Source organism: Tamandua tetradactyla, chromosome 2 (genome assembly GCF_023851605.1).
Source record: "Tamandua tetradactyla isolate mTamTet1 chromosome 2, mTamTet1.pri, whole genome shotgun sequence".
Classification (NCBI taxonomy): Eukaryota; Metazoa; Chordata; class Mammalia; order Pilosa; family Myrmecophagidae; genus Tamandua; species Tamandua tetradactyla.
Window position 1 is genome coordinate 95367153 of NC_135328.1, and position 21245 is coordinate 95388397.

Consider the following 21245-nt stretch of genomic DNA (forward strand, 5'->3'; position numbering starts at 1 on the left):
TTCGCTAAGTTAATTCTTAGGGGTGGAGATAAGGGGTAAAAGCTAAGCAGAAAACCTTTAAGACTGGAATTTTGTTGGTATTCTTTCTCGTGCAAGCATACCGAATTCATGGCTCCATCAGCTTTAATTAATCTCAGTTGTTAAGGGTGCTATATATTGAGAGGTGTGTTTTTATTTTGAAAATATTTATTTTATAGTAGTTTACAGTATGGCTTTTAGGATTATCTAGTTTGCACTATGTAATTGCCCATAAGACAGACAGGTGTGTCATTTCCTTTACAGATAAGGGAATTGGTGTGCAGAGAAGTATAAGAATTTGCCAAAGTCTACATAGTTGAATTCAAGACTCCAGAGACCCAAGTCAGCACAAAATCAACTATACCGTAGCTGCCTCTTAACCTATTTCTACATGTTATTGTAATTGTTAGTACTCTCCAGGTGATAGTCTAGAAATTTCTCTCCCCTTCCTCTGTAACCCAGATTAAGAAAAAATGGATTAGTACTCCATAACATAACAGCACTCATATTGTTTCCTTTTATTTATTTACTTTTCAAAGATGTATATTTTCGATGATAGGGAAAGCTGGAACCAAAGAGAATTAAATAAGTAAACATTTTTAGTTCCTTAAAATTCTTAATTTATAAACACTGAATTCTTGTAGAAGACTTAAATAAATGTAAGTTGAGATTCTGAATTCCTTAATGATAACCCACAAGGCACTAAAGTTTGATGAGTTAGAGGACTATTCCTTTATGCATATCATGAAGCCTATGGTTCATGATATGGTTTCTCCTATTAAAGAAAAGCCATTTCTGCCCAAGCCAGTTGGTTGGAATAGTCTTTATGTATAATCTATAGAGAAAGTAAAGTACATTGAGGAATACATTGCCCACTTTATGCCACTCCTTTTCCTCACACCAAGGAAAAATGTTAATTAAAAATGAAGAGTTATGCCCATGCAAAAAGAAAAAGAAAGAGTGGTCATTTATAGGTGTTCAGTGCATCAAAATTTTTTCTCATGAAAATGAATGTTAAAATGATATTATACCCCAGGGCGGGCCACAGTGGCTAAGCAGGACGACTTCTCGCCTGCCATGCCGGAGACCTGGTTTTGATTCCTGGTGCCTGCCCATGTAAAAAAAAGATGTACCCCAGAGTGTTTTTTTTAAGGATAGAAAATCTGAGTGAGTACATCATCTCATAAAATTTCTTTCCATAAGGGAAGGTTGTATGTTTTATTTGAAAGAATCAGGATTGAGAGTCAAGAAACCAGGACCTGTTGGAGCTCTGCCACTGTTACTATATGTCATGGGGCAAGCCACCTCTCACTTTCTGGATTCCTCATTTGTAACTCTTGGGAGTTCAACTGAATTCTTTCTGTGACCCCAGCCAGTTCTGAAGAATCCCTGGGTGCTCAAACATACATGCATTTGAATATCTATAAAGTTTGTGACAAGAAATAGAAATATAGAGTGGTGGAAAAACGGATTATTTTTCTCTTGCACATTCTCTATTAAGAATAAAAGAATTTTTAAACAGTGAAAACATCAGCAAATTTACACAAGGGCTTAGTTGGGGTGGAGAAGACATTGCCTTTGTCACTTAAATTCAAACAACTAGAAAAGGAGGTTACTGTTCTTGGGTAAGTTGATTGAAAATGTCATACAGTGTAATTGGTAACTGCTCAGTGGAGTCTTTCTGGATTTATTTCCCTTCCCCCTCTGTTTTTGTTTTTCATTGCAACACTTGAACAGCCTTCATTTGCCATGAACAAGTAACCTAACTTTAAAAGCCTTTATCCTCTTGTTCTGTTTAACAGAGTTTCTTTATTTCCTTTCATATACATCTCAGTGGGGACATTCTGAGAGGAATGTTCTTCATTGCCTGCTGCTATGTTTAAGTGCAGCTGCAAATTAACTATGTCTGTCCGATCCCAGCAAGCAATATCCCTAATAGTAGCCCAAGAAATATTGGTCATAGTGAAGGAGAATATCTCCTTAAAATAATTTTTTAAGTCCTTGAGCGTGGTCAGTTAAAAATAAGTGGATTGTTCAGTAATGCTAGCCCATAGTAGAGAATCGATTCTTTTTTAAAGATTGAAATCTCTTTGGGCTTTAATGAGATGATTTCAGAACTAGGACCACGTTTTCCATTAAGTACATTAGGGAAAATAGTTACATATGTATTCTTCTTTACCATTCAAATCTCAAGTCTGTTTTATTTTTAGAACGTAGATATAGAGTAATTTTTTGTTTGTATGCTTTTACAGGAAATTATCAGTTCCTTGCCTAACATAGTAAATGACAAATATGGAAGGAAAGTCCTGTTGTATTTACTGAGCCCCAGAGACCCTGCACATACAGTTCGAGAAATTATTGACATTCTGCAGAAAGGAAATGGAAATGCGCACAGGTAAGAGCAAGAAGAGTTGCTTAAGCCCTTTATTCTTCTGTACTTATTGCTCATTAATTTTGAGTAGCACATACTTCCAGAAATTCATTCATGCACATACTCTCTCTTGTGCTCCCCCTCTCTCTCAAACTTCCCAAAGAATAAATTCCACTTTTAAGTCTACAGTTTTGGTAGGTTTTTAAAGTTTTTATCTTGAAAAGGGAATAAAAGCAGTGTCATGCCAAAAGAAAACCTTTGAGCGCCTGGCACATATTCAGCACTTAGGTTTGTACCATGTTTTGTTTTATTTTTCTTTGTATTTAAAGCTACTGGCACCATGTATTAAGTACTCTAGATAGTAGAGAATAGAGTCCATAAAGTATTCTAAACATTTGTTGTCTTGTAGGATTTTTGTTGTTGCTGTTCAGGTTTTGTTTTGTTTTGTTTTATATTTATTGTGTAAGGCAAGCTTCATGTATTTACTATTCAAATTCTGGGGACACTAAGCCAGACAGAGCCACTGTCATCACTCACCATCTACATGGGTAACAGAAAATTAGATAATTACAGTAGAGTGTGACAGAGACTATAAATAGCTCTCTGAGATTTTTTTGACATAAGACCACCATATTTCCTTTCTCATTTATCTCACCTTAATACTACATCCAACATATTCTGACAGCAAGAAAGACACAGAGATCCGCCGGCGAGAGCTCTTAGAATCCATTTCCCCAGCCTTGTTAAGCTACCTGCAAGGACACGCCCAAGAGATGGTGCTAGATAAGAGTACCTGTGTGTTGGTGACCACCATTCTGGGATCTGCCATTGGAGACATCCAGCCTGCCATGAATGCCATCGCCAGTGTGGCAGTGGCAGAACTGCATCCTGGTGGCAAGGACGGAGAGGTAATGTGCTACTGTACAACAGGCAGGGAAGCTGCAGGATGTGCCCAAATCCCAGTCAGTCAGAACATTGTAAAGATAATTATCTCAAGACTCACTCTATCCCAACAGCACATTTGAAAATTCTGACTTTAGAACACAATGCCATGACAGCACTGTCTTTCTCAAAAACTTGCAATGACTGTATCTTACCTATGGAGAAAAAGAAAATCCTCTTAATGTTGTTCTCAGTTGTCTATGATTAGTCCCGGCTGTCTTTCTAGCATGTTCTTCCTTTGTGCTTTTACTCCATTTTTAATTTGCTCTGGACTTTGACACCTTCCTGCATTTGCACAGAATTCTTTCCTCACCCTAGAATGTTGCCCATTTCTCCAGTTCCCTGTGCTCGGCCTTTTGATAGCCTTATTTGTCCTTGAGGGTCTCCAGAATCTTCCACAAAACCTTCCCTAATTTATACTCGTTAAAATATATTTTCTCCTTTTGCTAGCTCCTTCCGTTTTATTTGGACCTCATATTATTCTGTTTGCATCTTAATTTCACTAAGGTTTATGCTAGGCAGTGGTCAATACTGCTCCAACCAAAGCTTACTGTCTTTGGGAGGATACCATATTTAAATAATTGTTTACACAAAGCATTATATAAGTTAGAATTGAGATAAGTACCATAAAAGAAAACTACAGATTCTATGAGATTGTATAAGAGATGGAACCACCCTATCCAGTGAAGGCTTCCCTTGGACAGTGACAGCTAAGCTGGGACCCAAAGGATTAGTAGTTCAGTGAAGAATGGTGGAAGGTTCTAGGTGGAGGGAACAGTATGCACAGCAGCTCTAAGGTAGGAAGGAACTAGGTATGTTGGAGAACAGAAGGCTCGGGGTGTTGGAAATCAATAAACAAGGGGAGAGGAAGGCAGAGGTCAGATCTCACCGGGCCTTTGTCCCATGCTGGGATCTAACCTTCCTGACAAATAGACATTTATTATGCAGTGCCTGTTATTTTCTCAGGTGGGAAAATAACACCTCTGCTTTAACTTAATTCTTATCTTATTTAATGCTCAGAAAAGCCTTTTGTTATTAACCCCATTATTACAGCTTGAGGATGTGTAATTCAAGTTTCATGCCTTTCATTCATTAATCAAAAAGGCAACAAATCCCTATTGGATACATAGAAAAGTGTTGAGACATGAGGTGACAGGGTCCCTGCCCTTAAAGGACTTGGAAGCCATTGAAGAGACACATGCAAGCAGGGTGTTACAGTACAGCAAGATAATTGCTATGACATGTCGTGGTCAGGATGCAAAGGGAACTAAGTGATATCTGAATATTATCCAAATCTAAAGACTTCTAACTTTATTACTGTGAGCAATTGTTTTAGTGAGAAATGCTGTGGCTGCAACTAGTAAAATACCTATTCATAACATTTAAGACATTTAATTACCACAATAAGAAAAATGATGAGTAGACATCTCCAAGTATGGTGCAGCAGCTCAGGGCCATCAGCTCCCTGGCCTATTCTTTGTTGTTGGGCCATCTTTGTGACTATCTTGTTATAGTCTCAAGCTGGCTTCATTGCCTTAGACACACATCCCCTCACCCTGACCCACACAGGAAGAAAAGGACAAGATCAAATAGGCTTTGCCTCCTGTAACTGGGGAGAAAACCTCTGTGGTAATTAGATTTAGTTGTCAGCTTGGCCAGGTGAAGGCACCTAGTTCTTTTGCTGTGGACATGAGCCAATGGTATGTGAACTTCATTTATTGTTGATTACATCTGCAGTTGGCTAGGAGGTGTGCCTGCTGCAATGAATGACGTTTCACTTAATTGGCTGGTGCTTAAATGAGAGAGCCCAACGTAACACAGCCCAGGCAGCTCGGCACACTTCATCTCAGCACTAGCAGCTCAGCCCAGGCCTTTGGAGATGCAGAAAGAAATCACCCCAGGGAAAGTTGTTGGAACCCAGAGGCCTGGAGAGAAGGCCAGCAGAGACCATCCTGTGCCTTCCCACATAAGAAAGAACCTCAGTTGAAAGTTAGCTGCCTTTCATCTGAAGAACTAATAAAATAAACCCCTTTTTATTAAAAGCCAATCTGTTTCTGGTATGTTGCATTTCAGCAGCTAGCAAACTAGCACAACCTCCAAACAGACTTCCCTTTCATTTTATTGATGAGAATTGAGTCCCATATTCACTCCTGCACCTAATCACTAGCAGAATAATTTAATTACCAGAACTGGTTGAGACCAGTCAGGATATATCCCCTGAGGTTGGGGAGGAACCTTTTGAAATTAACAGAAAATTGGGGGTCAGAGGGTAGAGTAGTGCTCAGTTGAGAAGAAAGCTGGGGGAGGAAAATTCCAAGAGCCTTTCCCACTATAGCAAGTATATGCTATTCATCTTTGATTCCCTCTAACCATCTGGGTCAAAGTCTTGCCTTGAAAATGTTTTTCACAGTCATGTATTTGGATATGAATAAAATCAGTACCAAGTATTGAATACCCCAGGTGTTTCTGACATGGAATTAGAAAAGAGAAATGAGCTGTGGATCTCAAAAACTAGGTTGTTAATAAATCAGAAAGATGAGTGTTCAGTGAAAATTTTCTCTATAAGGAAATTATATCTATTGTCCCCTGTGCTTAATAAGGAGAGACTGTAGCCCCTAAACATGGTCCTTGAAAAAGAGTAAGGTTGAGTTGAAGAGTTGTTTTGTTGGTCGTCTCATCATCGGTTAATATTCCTTATTATATAGTCATAGGTAGATAAATAATATGCAGAATTAGGTTTTAATGTTGCTGCTGTGTTCTCTCTGTCATAGAACTACATATTACAATCTTAAATAAAGATCTTTATTCTTCTTTAATAAAGAAGTTAATTCAGGATCTTAAGATGGATATTCTAGTGGGGCTATTTAAACTGAAACTCATGAACCTGTGTTTGAACTACTGAGTTCTCAGTGGCTATGTTATCATGGATAACCATTTTCGTTTCAGTCTGGGGACTGAACTAGACCTCTGGTCTCTCCAAGGGTAATGGTCATTTTACATAAATCCTTAAATCTGTGAAATTTTTAACTTGGTTGGGTCCTTAACTATATGTAGTGATATGGAATGGGTTGTAGACCAAATCATGGATGAAAACGGTTTTTTAAACTAACTTGTGTTCTTGACCTTTCATAGCTTCATATTGCAGAACATCCTGCCGGACATCTAGTCCTGAAGTGGTTAATAGAGCAAGATGAAAAGATGAAAGAAAATGGAAGAGAAGGTAGGCTGTGAAACTTTATCTTCTTATGTAGAATTTCAGTAATGCCTGGTTTCTTTGAACTTTATGTTGGCCATTTAAGTTCAAGTGAAAGTTTGTCAAGTGTTTAGAAATGGTTCAGTAGTAGCAAATCATGCTTATTTTCCTCTGAAATTTGTGCCCTAGAATTTTCATTTCATTTTTCTCCCCCACCCCTACCATCCTTCTCTCCTTTCTCCTCTACTACTTCAGACTTCTAAGTAAGCTTGGCCAGTACCCTAAAATGCCATAATACTCTTTGGGGATGGTGAGATTGGGGAGTGGGGGGAGTTAACAGGGGGTAGTTATAGTGTCTGCAGAAGATGGCAGATCATGGATTCATGTCTTGAGGGAAGTTGCAGTTCTCATGGATAGTAAGGAAATCAGTAAAGTGGTAGAGCTGTCACTTCGTACTCTACTCTTAAAGATAGGGATGTGACAATTTTTCACTTAATTTTTGTAAAAGATGAAGCTTCTTAAAAAAAAAAAGATGAAGCTTCTTGTGATAAATATTGATAAACAATGTTTTGAATCTTCTTTTTCTTTAATAAAGAAGTTAATGCATGGTTGAACTGAGTTTAGTTTATTTTGGAACAATTCTTTGGCTTACTCTTAAGATCCAGAGAATCTTCTAGTGGCTCTCTCTTTCTTAATTACAATGCATTGAGTGCCCTAAAACATGCCTCTTCAGGCCTAATGTCTTTGTCGTTTTCATGGCATAGCAAATGAGTGTGTCTAGGTGTTTTGGTTATCTATTACTGTATAACAAGCTACCTCAAAACTTAATAGTGAATAAAACAAGTCAGGATCTTGTATAGCTTGTCTTTGTTCAACTCAATCATCTGGAGCTGCTCAGTTTGGGATTGGAAGATCCATTTTTACAATCACTCACTCACATGGCTGGCAAGTTGCTACTGGTTGTTGGCTGGGATCCAACAACCTCAATTCTTCCTAGGCTGCTTGAGCTTCCTCACAGCAAGGTGGCTGAGCTCCAAGAGACAAGCATCACCCATAAAACAAGGCAGGTGCGTGTTATTTTCTTGATTTAGCCTCAAAAATCATATGCTTTCACGTCTGCCATATGCCCTTGGTGCAAGTCAGTCACAAAGACCCATCTAGGTTCAAATAGGGAAGATATTGTTCTAGTTTGCAAGCTGCTGGAATGCAATATACCAGAAACAGGAGCTTTTAAAAGGGGGGATTTATTAAATTGAAAGTTTACATGTTCAAAGGCTAGGAAAATGACCAAATTGAAGGCTATAGAAATGTCCAATCTAAGGCATCTAGGGAAAGATAACCTTGGTTCAAGAAGGCCAATGATGTTCAGGGTTTCTCTCTCAACTGGAAAGACAGATGGCAAATATGGCAGAGTCTACTAGCTTTTTCTCCAGGTTTCTTGTTTCATGAAGCTCCCCCGGGGGCATTTTCCTTCTTCATCTCCAAAGGTCTCTGGCTGCTTGGGCTCTAAAGCCTTTTCCAAAATGGTTCCCTATTAAAGGGCTGCAGTAAGCAACCCCACCTTGAATGGGTAGAGACACATCTCCATGAAAACCATCTAATCAGAAGTTGCCACCCACGATTGGGTGAGTTACATCTCATCTCCATGGATAATCAAAAAGCTCCCACCCACCAATATTGAATGAAGATTAAAAGACATGGCTTTTCTGGGGTGCACGAAAGATTCAAACTGGCACAAGCATAGATTCCACCTCTTGTGGGGAGTGCCAGTATTGTAGAGGAGCACAAAGGACAGGAGATGATGTTGTGATCATCATTGGTAAATATAGTCTGTCTCACTGGCTCAGCTACGTCCCTCTTTAGCAGGTACTATGAAAGGCAGAATAGCCGTAGGCCTTCTGGCTTTTTAAGGGTCCTTACATTTGGATCTTTGGTTTTTCTTCATTTCTTCACAAATTTACTTTAAAGGCAAAACATTTTTGTTACTGTTTGGATTTTTTTTCTTGATTCAGGGCGGCAAGTTTATAAGTGTGTCTTTGAATGCGTTGTATGTGCTACCTTACTTTATAAGATCAAAATGTTCATCTTCAAAATAGATTCTCCCTACCTATCTGCATTAAATCTTAGCCTTCACAATTTCTCTCTTTGTACAAGAATTTGTTGTACTTAGATGGCACAATGAATAAGATAAAATACCAAGGCCTTGAAATTCAGATTGTGGGTGTTGTTTTAGCCTTGTGGAGAGAAATTGCCAGGCACAAGCTGGAATGGTCATACTTCAACCACTAGTTATGTTTGTAGTATGACCTGGGTGAGGTGAGTATTCCTCTTTGAGGGAGAACTTGATTTCAACTAAACAGAGGTGTTGCTGTCAAACATTTACTTCCTGAATAGCTTTCAGGTCAGGGTTAAATCATTAAATGGTACAAAGAAATGCAAACATGACCAGCTGAGGGTTTTATAAGAATTCATTGTTTCTCTTGAGTAATTACTGCTAAACATAGCTTAGGATTTGGATCAGAGTTGAAAGAAATAGCTGTATTAGAAACACATTGTTTACATCTGTGCTGAAATTTTTTTTTTTTCATTAAGGGAGATTGAGTGAGAGCTCTTTTTATTAGCTTTTTTATTAAAACAGAGTTGCATGTTTAAGAGCAGTAGAGAGGGTACTGGGAATTTAAGTCTTGGTATATAACGTTTACTAAGTTCCAGTTTATTTTACAGATTGTTTTGCAAAAGTACTCATAGAGCATGTTGGTATGAAAAACTTGAAGTCCTGGGCTAGTGTGAATCGAGGTGCCATTATTCTTTCTAGGTATGTATACCTTGTGCCTTTCTCAGCTCAGGGTCTGTGTCCTGAATTCCTGGTCATGCAAAAGATACTTCCTTCACATTTATTTCTCAAGTCTAATATTTGTTCTCAATGTCCCAATGTTATCCTTAGCCACTCATGGTCTAGACAAGTATGCCAAGTATTAGAAAGCACATGTAGTACTTACAGTACTAAATTTTTTTCTCAGTTGCGTTCTTTTTAAGGATGTCAAGGATAAAATTATGACATTCACAAGATATCAGGATTGTTTTACCACATTTATGTTTTTGACAACAGTTCAACTATATGGTTTTTAATGAATAATTCTTGACCCTATGAAAACTGACAAAGTTGTTTTTTAAATTATGGCTGAATTTACATGTAATTTTCTTAATTTTTTTTCAACTATTCTGCAAGTGCTCTCCTTTTAAGATTCACTTTTAGAGGAAAAGCATTTGCTACTGAAGTCTGCATGCTAATTTATTTCTAATTAGACTGATAGAACACTGATGATTTATGAATCATAGCGTATTTGTATATTGTTGTCTGGACATCATTATGTTGAATATATGATTTGCACATCATTGAAATTTCATGATGTCTATGTGCAGATGAAATCCCTCTGTAAGAACAATTAGTTAAAATAGATTTGTGTGTTATTTTGAAGCAATCGCTGTTAATTTTGTTCCCATTTGTATTATTGCAGGTTCAGGAAAATAGATACCAATCCTAGTTTGAATTTCCTACAGTGTTTTATATGCAACATGGTCTTCAGTCTGTATTGTTTATAAATGTTATGTTAGATATTTCATCATTGTATAATTTGGCCTGGCACACACACACACACTCATATGCATTTCTTCAAGTACATCAGTATTCTGAATATATGGGTAATGCAGATCATTTTGTTCATGTCTCATTAAAATTAGTTAATTTTCCAGTTGATGTTGAATGGCCAGAATCCATTAGCTGAAATATGAATTTTCTTGATGTGAATTTCTTTACCGGGCATTTGAAGTGTTAACACCTAATGACATGTTTTTCATTATACTCAATTAACTAAAAATTTCAGTGATGCCCTGAACTCAATTTATAAAGATTGCTCATCAATCAGAACTCCTCTTGGGTGAGTTTCATACATATAATCGAGGAAACCATAGGTTTATTATGAGGCACCACTTAGAATTGAAACAGGAGCACATAAAACATTTGAGGTTATAAAGGGAAGTTAAACCATAGATAATTGATTAACATGAATCATTTTTGTGTAGTTTTGGAATACTGTAAAATGTTTGACCTCTTTGGTAAAATTCCCCTCCTTGTTTATATTTTATTTAAAACATATAAACATTTTATTTTCTGCATTATGTATTTATTTAGGCTAAGTCTTTTGACAGTAGGTAGAAAAGAAAATTTTTTTAACATGTTTTTTTGTGTGTGTGTGAAATACAACATATATACAAAAAAAAAGCAATTTCCAAGTACATTTTTACAAGTAGTTATAGAGTAGATTTAAAGTTTGGTATGGGTCACAGTTCCACGATTAGAAAATTTTTAATGCAGAATACTCTAGCATTAAAAAGCATGGATTTTAGACTTTATTGTCTGGGCTCCAGTCTTAGCTTATTGTTGGGCAAATCATTAAGCTTTTCTGAGTCTTAATTTCCTTGGTTGTAAAATGACATTAATGATAATCCTAGGGTTGTTATAAAGACTAAATAAGATGGTACATTTAAAATGCTTAGCATTATGTTTAATACACAAGTGTTCAATAAATGTTAACTTTATTATTAATATAATATATTATGTGACTGTATTTAGCCAGGTTATATAGAATAGCACCTGATGAGTCACAAATCCGTTAAAAGGGGACTTTTGCTTTTCAGCTTTTTCAACATTGCGTGTGGGAAGCTGTATTTGTCACTTACCTCCCACAAACAGTGAAATGCTGCTTGGTGCTAATAACTTTTCCTCCTCTTTACTGACATGATGGAAGTTATTGGGGCCAAGGACTTAGAAAGTGCCAAGTGATTTCTTTCTGGAATGTGTTTTCAGAGATCAGTATTTAAATGTGGTGAGGACCAAGAACGGGAAAGTCAGACGTGGTGTTCTGTTGTCAGATTCCTGTGACTCAACCCCTCCTTTGAAAAGAGAAATGAACCTGCCTGTTACCAGCCACTAGGGCTCTATTCACTTGTAGTGATACAGCACTCAGGCAGGGTTGCAGAAAGCAGAGGCTGGAAATATTTTGTTTAAGAGCTAATGTTTATTGAGCACTTAACTAAGTGTTGGCTCTGGCTAGGTGATTTAGATACAAGAGCATGTAAGCTCCAAGCAGCCTTTGGGGTGAAAGATGGATTGTGTTGTTATTCCCATTTTGGAGATTAGGAAATAGAGTCTTAGAGAATTTAAATGGCATACTCTTGGATATACAGTCAGGTGGGTTTTAAACACAGGAATTAATCTTCAAGGAGCATTTATCGGTCATGTGCTCTGTACATGTGGTGCTGTGAAGCCTGAAAGAGAAGGACGCAAGGGTCCCTGCTTTTAGCTTACCATCTAGATGGGGAAGAAAAAATGGAATACAGGTAGCAACCAGTAAATAATTCTAAGGCTGGATGTAAGTCCTAAGGTAATTAAAATGACAGTGTGACCTGTGTGGAGTGGAGTTGGTCCTATGAATGTCTTGAGTGAGTCCACCAGCTGGATTCTTTTTTTTTCTTTTTAACTTTTTTTATTGTGTAATATAACATATAGACAAAGCAAAGAAAGAAGAAGCAATAAGTTTTTTAAGCACTCTTCAGCAAGTAATTACAGAACAAATCCCAAAGTTTGTCATGGGCTACCATACCATCCTCTCAGATTTTTCCTTCTAGCTGCTCCAGAACATTGGAGGCTAGAATGAATAAAGAGTTTTTTGTCATCACAATCGGCCCTTTTTTTTTTCTTACAATAAATTTCAAAGCATAGCACAACAGTTAGTTGTAGAACAGATTTCAGAGTTTGGTATGGGTTACAATTCCATAATTTTAGGTTTTTACTTCTAGTTGCTCTAAAAAATTGGAGACTAAATGAAATATCAGTTTAGTGATTTAGCAGTCATACTCATTTGTTAAAACCCTACCTTTTCTGTATAATTCCACCATTGCCTTTGATCTTTCTGTCCCACTGTTTCGGGGTATTTGGACTATCGCCGTTCTAACTTTTTTATGTTGGAAGAAGCTGTCAATAATATGGGGTAGGGAGATAAAACTATACCAGCTGGATTCTAAAACATTTTCTTTGTGATTTTAAACTAAGAGTGGCTGTCCTCCATCAGTTCATCTGGTGAAAGAAAACAAAACACTTTATATATAGTTATAGGACTTGTCTCACAAGTTAACGAATTTTGTATATAGGTGATAGTTGCAGGTGACTGAGTGGGGATTTTATGATATTTAATTAATTTTTTGTTTGTTAATCTTTTTTCCTCTCCAGTCTTCTCCAGAATTCTGATCAAGAAGTTACAAACAAAATCAAAGCTGAACTGAAAAGCCTCATTCCCACATTGGAAAAAAACAAAAACACCAGCAAAGGAATACAAACTCTACTTGAAAAACTGACAGCCTAGGTGGAACACAGTTAAGAACAAGAAGGAATTATTTTTTCCTTTTCTGTTCTGTTTTTCCCAGTGTGGGAAAGAAGAATTAGAATTCACCTAATATAATATAGAGTTTGGGGTACTCTGTATATGTGTTTATTCTTTGTATAAGAATATGTTTATAAACTGCTTTCTAGAAATGGTCTTTTCTTTTTGTTTAATTCCAGCCATCTTCTCGGTCATACTGAATAGTAGGAAATCATGATGTAAGGCAGTAATGTAGAGAGTTTAACAATCATATATGGGGGACCAACCAAATATATATAAAATGTGGTTACATGAATTGATTTGGGGGAGAAGCAGCCTCCAGTGAACATTGTTCTGAGAAGGCTTCATGAAGGAGATGGGACTTGATAGAACCTCAAAAGGAAGGCAGGCTGTGAAAAAAAGCCATGGGAACTTTCTGGTGGAAGCAGATTGGTGGAAGTCGTGGTTTTGAGTTCAACTTTGGGAAACCTCAGTATCTTGATGGGTGTGAGGAGGGAAGCCCTGCAACCCAGGCAGCTACATTCCCAGCTGCCCTCTGGATTGGATTTCATGTTAGATTTTGTTTGAAAGCCACATTTAGAAAGTTAAGGTTCATAGAGGGAAGTGCTAGATGAATTAGGGAAAATCGCCCCGTCTCTGGATCTAGTACCTCCAAGTAAATGGCTCCTCATGGTGAGACTTTCTCCCTTGGGACTGTTCCCAAAGTGATTTAAGCCTGTAAGGTTTGATTTAAAAAGAAGAAGATGCAAGTTTGCTATAGTGCAGGCCTTTAAATTTAAGGGCAGTTAGGATGTTTGAACTTTAAAACTCTGTTGCCTTTTAGCAACAAAGCTTGGAAAGATTGTTAGATGCCTTAGTTTGCCAAGTCTGCTGTGACAGATACCACAGACTGGTTGACTTAAACAGCAGGGATTTATTGTCTCAGAGTTGGCTAGAAATCCAAAATCAAGGTGCCAACAGCCATGGTTTCTCCAGAGTCTGTGGTGTGCTGGTGGTAGCTTGATGGCAGTCAGCCTTTGTGTCTGTCATTCGGTGATCTGTCTTCTTCAGTCTTTCTGTGACTTCTACTTCCATGTCCAAGTTTCCTTTGCTTATAAGGACTCCAGTCATGTTGGATTAAGGCCCACCCTGATTCAGTTTGGGCTCATCTTAATAGGATCTTCAAAGATCATGTTTACAAATGAGTTCACACAACAGGACCAGGGATTAGGATTTGAACATGTCTTGTGGGGGACATGAAGTCAGTCTCAAACAGTAGATCAGTTAGGCTATAGTAGCCCTGTCTAATTTGACTGCTTTTGATACAGAGCCTTGATTATATCCCATGCTTGCTGTTTCTTTCTCTAAGTAGCCTGGTGTAACAGGATACCCACTCTTGTCTGTAGATTCCCAAGACTGCTCCCAACCTGTAAGCTACCAGGACTCCAGCCCTTTTCCTGCTGGGATGCATTGAAGCCTTCCTAAAATATAGCAGAGCTGATACCTGCAACTGCCTTTTGGCATGGATTCTCTCCCACCCCCGTGGGACTAAAGGGTAGGGGTGGAACAGCTGGGGGAACTGAGGCTAGGGTGAGAAGAGGTGAATGGGGAAAAAGACATAAGAGCTTGTTCTTGTTTGACTAATGATAGATAGTTTGTGTTTTCCATAAAAAGGGCCCATTTGGCAGGGAGGGTGTGGTGGGGGAGAAACCCCTGCAATTTATTCCATCTTTGAAACAACAAAAAAAAAAGAATGTACGTAATTTAAAAAGTTAGAATACTGTAAAGCTTATAACTAAAGCAGCAATCATCTACCCCCTCCTCCACACCCCTGCCTTTCCATCCTCAGAAGCAACTAGTTCCAATTCTCTTAACTCTGCTAAAGTTCTAAGTATATGGCTATTTTTTCACATCTATCAGTTTTAAACATTTTCCTTAGACTTCCTGTTATGAAAAATAAAGATTTAGAACTTTCATCATCACCATTTCCCTACTTCCTTTCCTGATAGAATTGTTTTGTTTTTGATAAACCAGTGATCAGGGTTTATAGTACTTTGCCTCCGTAAATTGTTAAATATTGAATCAAGTAGTGAATTCTCAGTACATTTCCTATACCATTTTATTTATCCTGGAATTAATAATTGCCTCATTTATTTTTATTTGCTTCATTTCTACATTCCTATTATTTTCCTACACTTTTCATTAGAGAAACTCTTCTCTATCAGGCACCATTGACCACCAAGAATCCATTTTTCCTTTTTTTTTTCCCCTGGCCTAGAAGGGCTCTCAAGTTATTTTAGAGCCTACTCCTTTCAGTGGCTCTAGTAAATCTTGACTGGTATGACCCATTGTACCTTGAATGGGTCATAAAGAGGCTGAGATATTGACAACCTCAGAACAACGTGAGTGAGGCAATCCTGGGCTGGTTGCTTCCTGCCTCCAGCAGCCTCATTCATTCTTGTGTGCTTTGTACATGGGTACTGGCATGAGCCTTTTCCTTAAGTCAGTGATAGATTTAGGAAGCAGCCTTGGCCAATGAACAATGAAAGAAATATTCCTGGGAAAGGTTTCTTTAGACTGAGGCATACAAAGAAGAGAGTCTCCTTTCCAGCAGTGGCCTTTGGCATGTGCAGATAGGATGCCTGGAGTTGTTGTTCCATCTTACAGCCTTGAGCCTTGAGAGGAGAGCACACATGCTGAGGACAGCTGAGCTAAAGGGTGAAAAGAATCTGATGATGTTGAGCTGCTGAATAGATCAACGCCCGAACTGCCCCAACCTCCTGGACTTCTGCTCATGTGAGAGAATAAACATCCATTTATTGTTAGGGCATTTTGATTTGGGTCTTTAGAAAGTTGCAGCCACGAACACAGTAACGTAACGATGTCTCTGAAGACTGGTTTTTATACTGCTTGACACATAAAGTTCATTAGAACTTCCATTATTTTCTGGGTCTGCTTGACTTTCTGGATGCCATGTAGAACTGCCACACAGACCATCATTATCATCCTGGATATTTCTTTAATTCCTCTCCTGTGAAAAGCCCCAGTTTCTAGGAGCCTATGCAAATTTTCTTTCTTGTTTAACACCCTCTTTTGAATGGGTGTCACCCCTAGTTGCTTCTAGAGAAAGAATGTATGTGAGTAAAATTTTAAAGGTACCTAGTTTAGCTGGATATAGAACTCTAGTTTGAAATTAATTTTGCCTTAGAATTTTGAAAGCTTTGGTCAATACTGTCTTTGGCTGGTAAAGTTGCTGTGGAAGCCCAGTAACATCCTTATTCTCAGTCTTTTACTTGTGGCTTTTCTGTGGGGGTGGTTGGAGGGAAAGTCTGAAAGGTTTCAGGACTTTTTTAATGCCCAGCCTTGCTCATATTTCAGAATCTTGAGCATTTCTGTGTAATGCATGTCCATGTCTCATTCTTCATACTGAGTACGTAATGAACCATTTTAGTCAGAAGAAACTAAGCCCTTCGGTTATAGGAGATATTTTTGTATTTCTGATTATTTTTTTCCATCTATTCTCTCTATTCCTTTTAGAACTCTTTTTATTCAGATATTGAATACTAATTTAATCCTCTTCTGTTTTTCATTTATTTGGCTTTTTGTCTTGTTTCTGGATGAGATATTTTTTCCTCTTACTCTGCCAGTGCTTCCACTGAAATATCCTTTTCTTGTTTCTTAGATGTAATGTATCTTATATCTCTGGGAATATAGTGTTTTAGGTTTATTTTTAAATTCTTTGTTTTACTTTGCCTTGTTTTTCTCTTTTCTGTTGTCTCCTCTTTCTGTTTCCTTTGGGATGTTTAATGTACAAGGCAAACAGGTTTGGATCTTGCTGTTTCATTGAGGTCCTCCAGATGTCAGCATCTGTAGGTCCTTCAGTGCCTTCAGAGAGGAGTTCACCTGTCAGCCAATGTTCTGGGAGCTTAACACTTGGTTAAGACCTTAAGACTTTAATTCTTGGTTAAACACCTTGGCAGGATTTTAATGAAACCCATGTGTTTACTAAGGGCCTCTCTCTCTCATGTTCTTTTTTACCTGATGCCACCTAATCTAGAGAAACTGAACCAGCTTGGCTCCACAAAATACATAGTAAGTCTTCTGCCATGGTGAGGAGCAGTAATCAGCATGTCTGCTTAGCAGATGTTGTTCAGTCGATCTTTTTTTCCATCCCAGGCCTTACCTCAGCTTTCCCCAGGACCTGTCACCTCTAATTGCTGGAACTTTTTGGTATATCGTGGTGAGATTTGACTTGTTTCTCTGCATGCACTTGGTATTCAGCTTTCTCAGCTGTGCTACTGTTTCTCCTGCTTCCTGTTCTTCCAGAAACTTACTGCTATCACTCATCCACTGGAGATTCTCTCCAGCTCCCTTTGTTCTTGTGAGTTTATACAATTTTTATTCTTTTACTCTATGTTACTCTTTCTGGAAGTAAAGATAAACTTGTCTGTTCAGTGCAGCCAGTTTTAAGCAGAAGTCTACAGATGACTTTAACCAAACTAAAAACAACAGTCCTGGCTGAATGTACTGAATTTGAGAATGTCCATAATTTTAAAATCTTGGTAATTGTAGTTTTCAGCTTGCACCATCCCTATATTTACCCCAGGGATCTGATGTTGCTTAGAAGGAAGGAGAATCTCATTTACCTTTAAGTTTGATGTAATAAGCACTTGTATAACTAAATAAGAACCTCTTAGAGAAAATATTGGCCTGCATGACTGAATTCAGTGGGTTAGAGCTTTAAAATAAAAGACAGCACTTCTGTTTCTATTCTCAATGAAATTTTTAAAAGATTGCATCTTAATTATAGCAGATTAATCACACTTAAATCTCATGAAGAGGTGTGTGTGTGTGTGTTTAGAATAGTGGTTAAGCAGCAGCTATTAATATTGAGGCAATAATCTTATGACTGGTATTATGCTATATTTCTAGACCAAAACTAACCTAAAAAAACAAAAATCTGCTCTAATTTTGCTTAATCTAAGAAACCTAATAATCATCTCCATAACACTTTTTCCTTTTCTTTCTATTCTAAACTTAAAAACAGCAACACCAAAGTGCCCCAGATGCCCTAATATTTTCTTCCCAATGAATTCTTGGGTCTTAGCTAGGAGATATAGTTTATTCTTTGGGATTGCATGTCTTTAATGAATAGTATCTAAAATAGCTTCTCTGCTGTTTTGAAGTGTGCAGACAAACACTGATTGATGTGTATATATCTGTACCCAAAATAGTGCCTTGAAAGACACTGCTAATTTTCCATTCTCTTCCCTATAAAGGAATAGTGTTTGGAATCATTTATCAAAATGTTTTATCTAATATTTAAACATGGATGCATGCCTGTTGCTGATTATGTGGACAAATAGAGTTGCAAAACATGGGAATGAGAGATTTTGGTCTGGGCTCTCTTGTTCTTAGGGTGTTGATTATATCTTGGGGCAAAATGATTAACTCTTGTTGTGCGTGATATATGGTGACCGCTGGAGTGGAAGGTGATAGGAATCTGGTAAGGTTATGAGAATCATCTGACTGAGTTCTTGATGACTATAATTAAGCATAAGGAATAATTTAGATATTTTAATGGCTTCCAGATGCTTGAAAACAGACTTTTAGGTAGAAATCCTCTTGCATTTAAAACTCATATTATTGATTCACCTACCAGTAAATACGTACACCAGTAAATACTCACAGTAGGCAGTGATGGAAAGAAGAAATGTGAATCTTAAGAATCTGTGTAATAGCACTTTTGAGGAATTTGTCAGGACTTGGGTTTTGCTTTCTTACCAGATCAGCTACTCTGCACCAACTCTATTGCTTACTATCTAAGTCTAGTTCTAAATATAGATCTGTCAGAATTCACTCTCCTGGTAATAATAACCTGGTGGACATACTCTTTTTCCTAGCTGGCACCTCTTTCTTTGGGGATTCCTCTCCTCCCACATTTCACAGTTGTCCTGTTTGGTTGAGGTTAACCCAGCATGACCTGCCTTGACCAGGGGGACCTGACCCAAGTCTCCCAAGTCACAACACACCATTTCTTTGGCCACAGTAATTATTTAAAGAATGAAGTACTCTAATATGTAGCATCAAATCAGGATCTGGCATGGACCAAAATCAGAGCATTTTGAGTTTACTGGGCCTTCTAGGAGAAAACTCATGAACGTTGCTCTCCCTTTCCCTGGGATCTTAAGCTCCTTGAACCATGATCTGGGGCTCCCTGCCAGCATGTTACTGTATTTCTTCAATTCTCAAATGCATATGTTTTTTACATTTTAACAGATCTGAAAGCAGGATGCATCTTACAGTTGATGGCATCTTAGGATGGTCATGATTAATAGGGAGCTTTTTTCCCCCCCTTTCTTAATGATACATAAAATAATGGTGGGCAGGCCATGGTGGCTCAGCAGGCAGAGTTCCTGCCTGCCATGCCAGGGACCCGGATTCGTTTCCTGGTGCCTGCCCATGCAAAAATAAAAAATAAAAAAATAATGGTGAGTTTTGTGTCAAGGCATGTTCCAGTTGGTAAAATGCAACATCCATCTCTTCTCCATTGAGGATTGAATCATAACCCCCACGAAAGGTATATCAACTCCCAACCCTTGGTCCTATGGATGTGAACCCATTTATAAATAGGACCTTTGAGGGTGTTTTCAATTATGTTTTGCCCTAACTGAAAGAGTTTGATGTGGCCAAAGTCCTCATAGACAAAGGAAAATGGACACTAAACCGGAAGTGACGGGGAGCAGCTAGAAGCTGGAAGTCAGCCAAAACCCAGAAGAGAAAGAAGACACTACCATGTGCATTGCTATGTGTTCGAATAGCTAAGTACCAAGGATCTCTGGCATCCACCCTCAGAATGCCAGACTTCAGGAAGAAAGCATTGCCTCTCTGATGCTGAGATTTTGGATTTCTCCTGGCTTCAAAACTATGAGCCAGTAAATTCCTATTTTTTAAGCCAACCCATTGTGTAGTAGTTGTTTTAGCAGCCCAGAAACTAAAACACCTTTTAACTCTGTCATAGCCTGTACAATCCTGGTTTGCTTTTCTGTAGTAGCTTTTTACCCCTCTCAAAATTTTTCTTTATTGCTGGCCCCTTTTAAAGGTGAGCACAGTTAGGATAAGTTTTTTGCTACATATTTGTACAAATCACACCTTGCAGGAATATGAAAATCATGTAAATCTAGAGGCAGAATGGCAAGTAACTAGGAGAGCAGACTTGGAACCATATTGTGACTTGAAGACTGACCCTGTAGCTCAGTGTCTTTGGGATGGTTGCAAAACCTCTCTGCTTTAGTTTCCTTATTTATAAAATGAAGATAATAAACACTTCACAATGTCGTTATGAGGATTAAATTTTTTATATATGAGTAGTACTTATTACTGGGGCTACCACACAGACAGAACTCTCTTCCAGGGCCAGTCTTCCACGGGGGCATGTAGAATCACATGAGATTTGGGCATTGCTGGAAAAACCCCAGTGCCAACTCTGAAAATCATGACTTTGAAAACAAGTAAAGTTCTCACCCTTGATATTTTTAATATCAAACATTACGGGGACCCTCGAACCTACATGCAAAATTTCAGTTCTATTTTGAGCATCTGTTGGCTGAGAATCCCATAGAAACTTCCATGACTTCATTAACACTTTTAAAGATACACTTTACAATTTAAAACACCAGCTGTAGGGTGGGCGATGGTGGCACGGTGGCAGAGTTCTCGCCTTCTATGCCAGAGACCCGGATTCGATTTCTGGTGTCTGCCCATGCCAAAAAAAAATTCAGCTATATACATTTACTAAGTTTACTTTCCTGAAACCCATTACATCCTGAGAGTTCCTATATAAGATAAGCCCTAAAACCCAGAGGCTAGCCTCTCCAAGAATATCAACCATCCCCCATCCTATATTATTGACACTCCTTTTCAACACAAAATTTAGAAAGATTCTTATAGAGTGGGAAAAGAAGGAGTTATAACAGAGAAGATAGAATTTAACAAATGAATATGACTGCGGAATCATTTCATTGATAGTTCTTTTCGCCTCCAGTGTTTTGGAGCAGCTAGAAGGAAAAAACTGAAACTGGAATGGTAACCCATGCCAAACTGTGAAATCTGTTCTGTAGCTGCTTGTTGAAGTGTACTTTGAAAATTATTGCTTTTTGGGGTACATGTGTTATATTTCGCAATAAAAAAAAAACATCAGCCATGTACATTTGAAAAATAGTTAAGCATACGAGACATCAAATTGCAGTTAAGTGCCTGCAGTACAATAGGATTTGCAGGCCCTGCTATGGACTGAATCATG

General features: G+C 38.0%; 1 protein-coding gene across 4 annotated transcripts in view; it reads left to right on the top strand.

Moving 5' to 3' along the window:
• The window catches only part of PUM3 (pumilio RNA binding family member 3), a 63821-nt gene that overhangs the window by 28614 nt on the left and 13962 nt on the right, over positions 1-21245 (top strand). For 3 of the 4 annotated variants that reach the window (XM_077148308.1, XM_077148310.1, XM_077148309.1), the window contains exons 14-18: positions 2271-2413; positions 3075-3297; positions 6464-6551; positions 9249-9339; positions 12814-13116. In XM_077148308.1, the coding sequence (XP_077004423.1) occupies positions 2271-2413; positions 3075-3297; positions 6464-6551; positions 9249-9339; positions 12814-12946 (678 nt within the window). In that variant the 3' untranslated portion in view covers positions 12947-13116. Of the gene's footprint in view, positions 1-2270; positions 2414-3074; positions 3298-6463; positions 6552-9248; positions 9340-12813; positions 13117-21245 lie in introns of those variants that run through there. The other variant, XM_077148312.1, reaches the window with a different exon arrangement.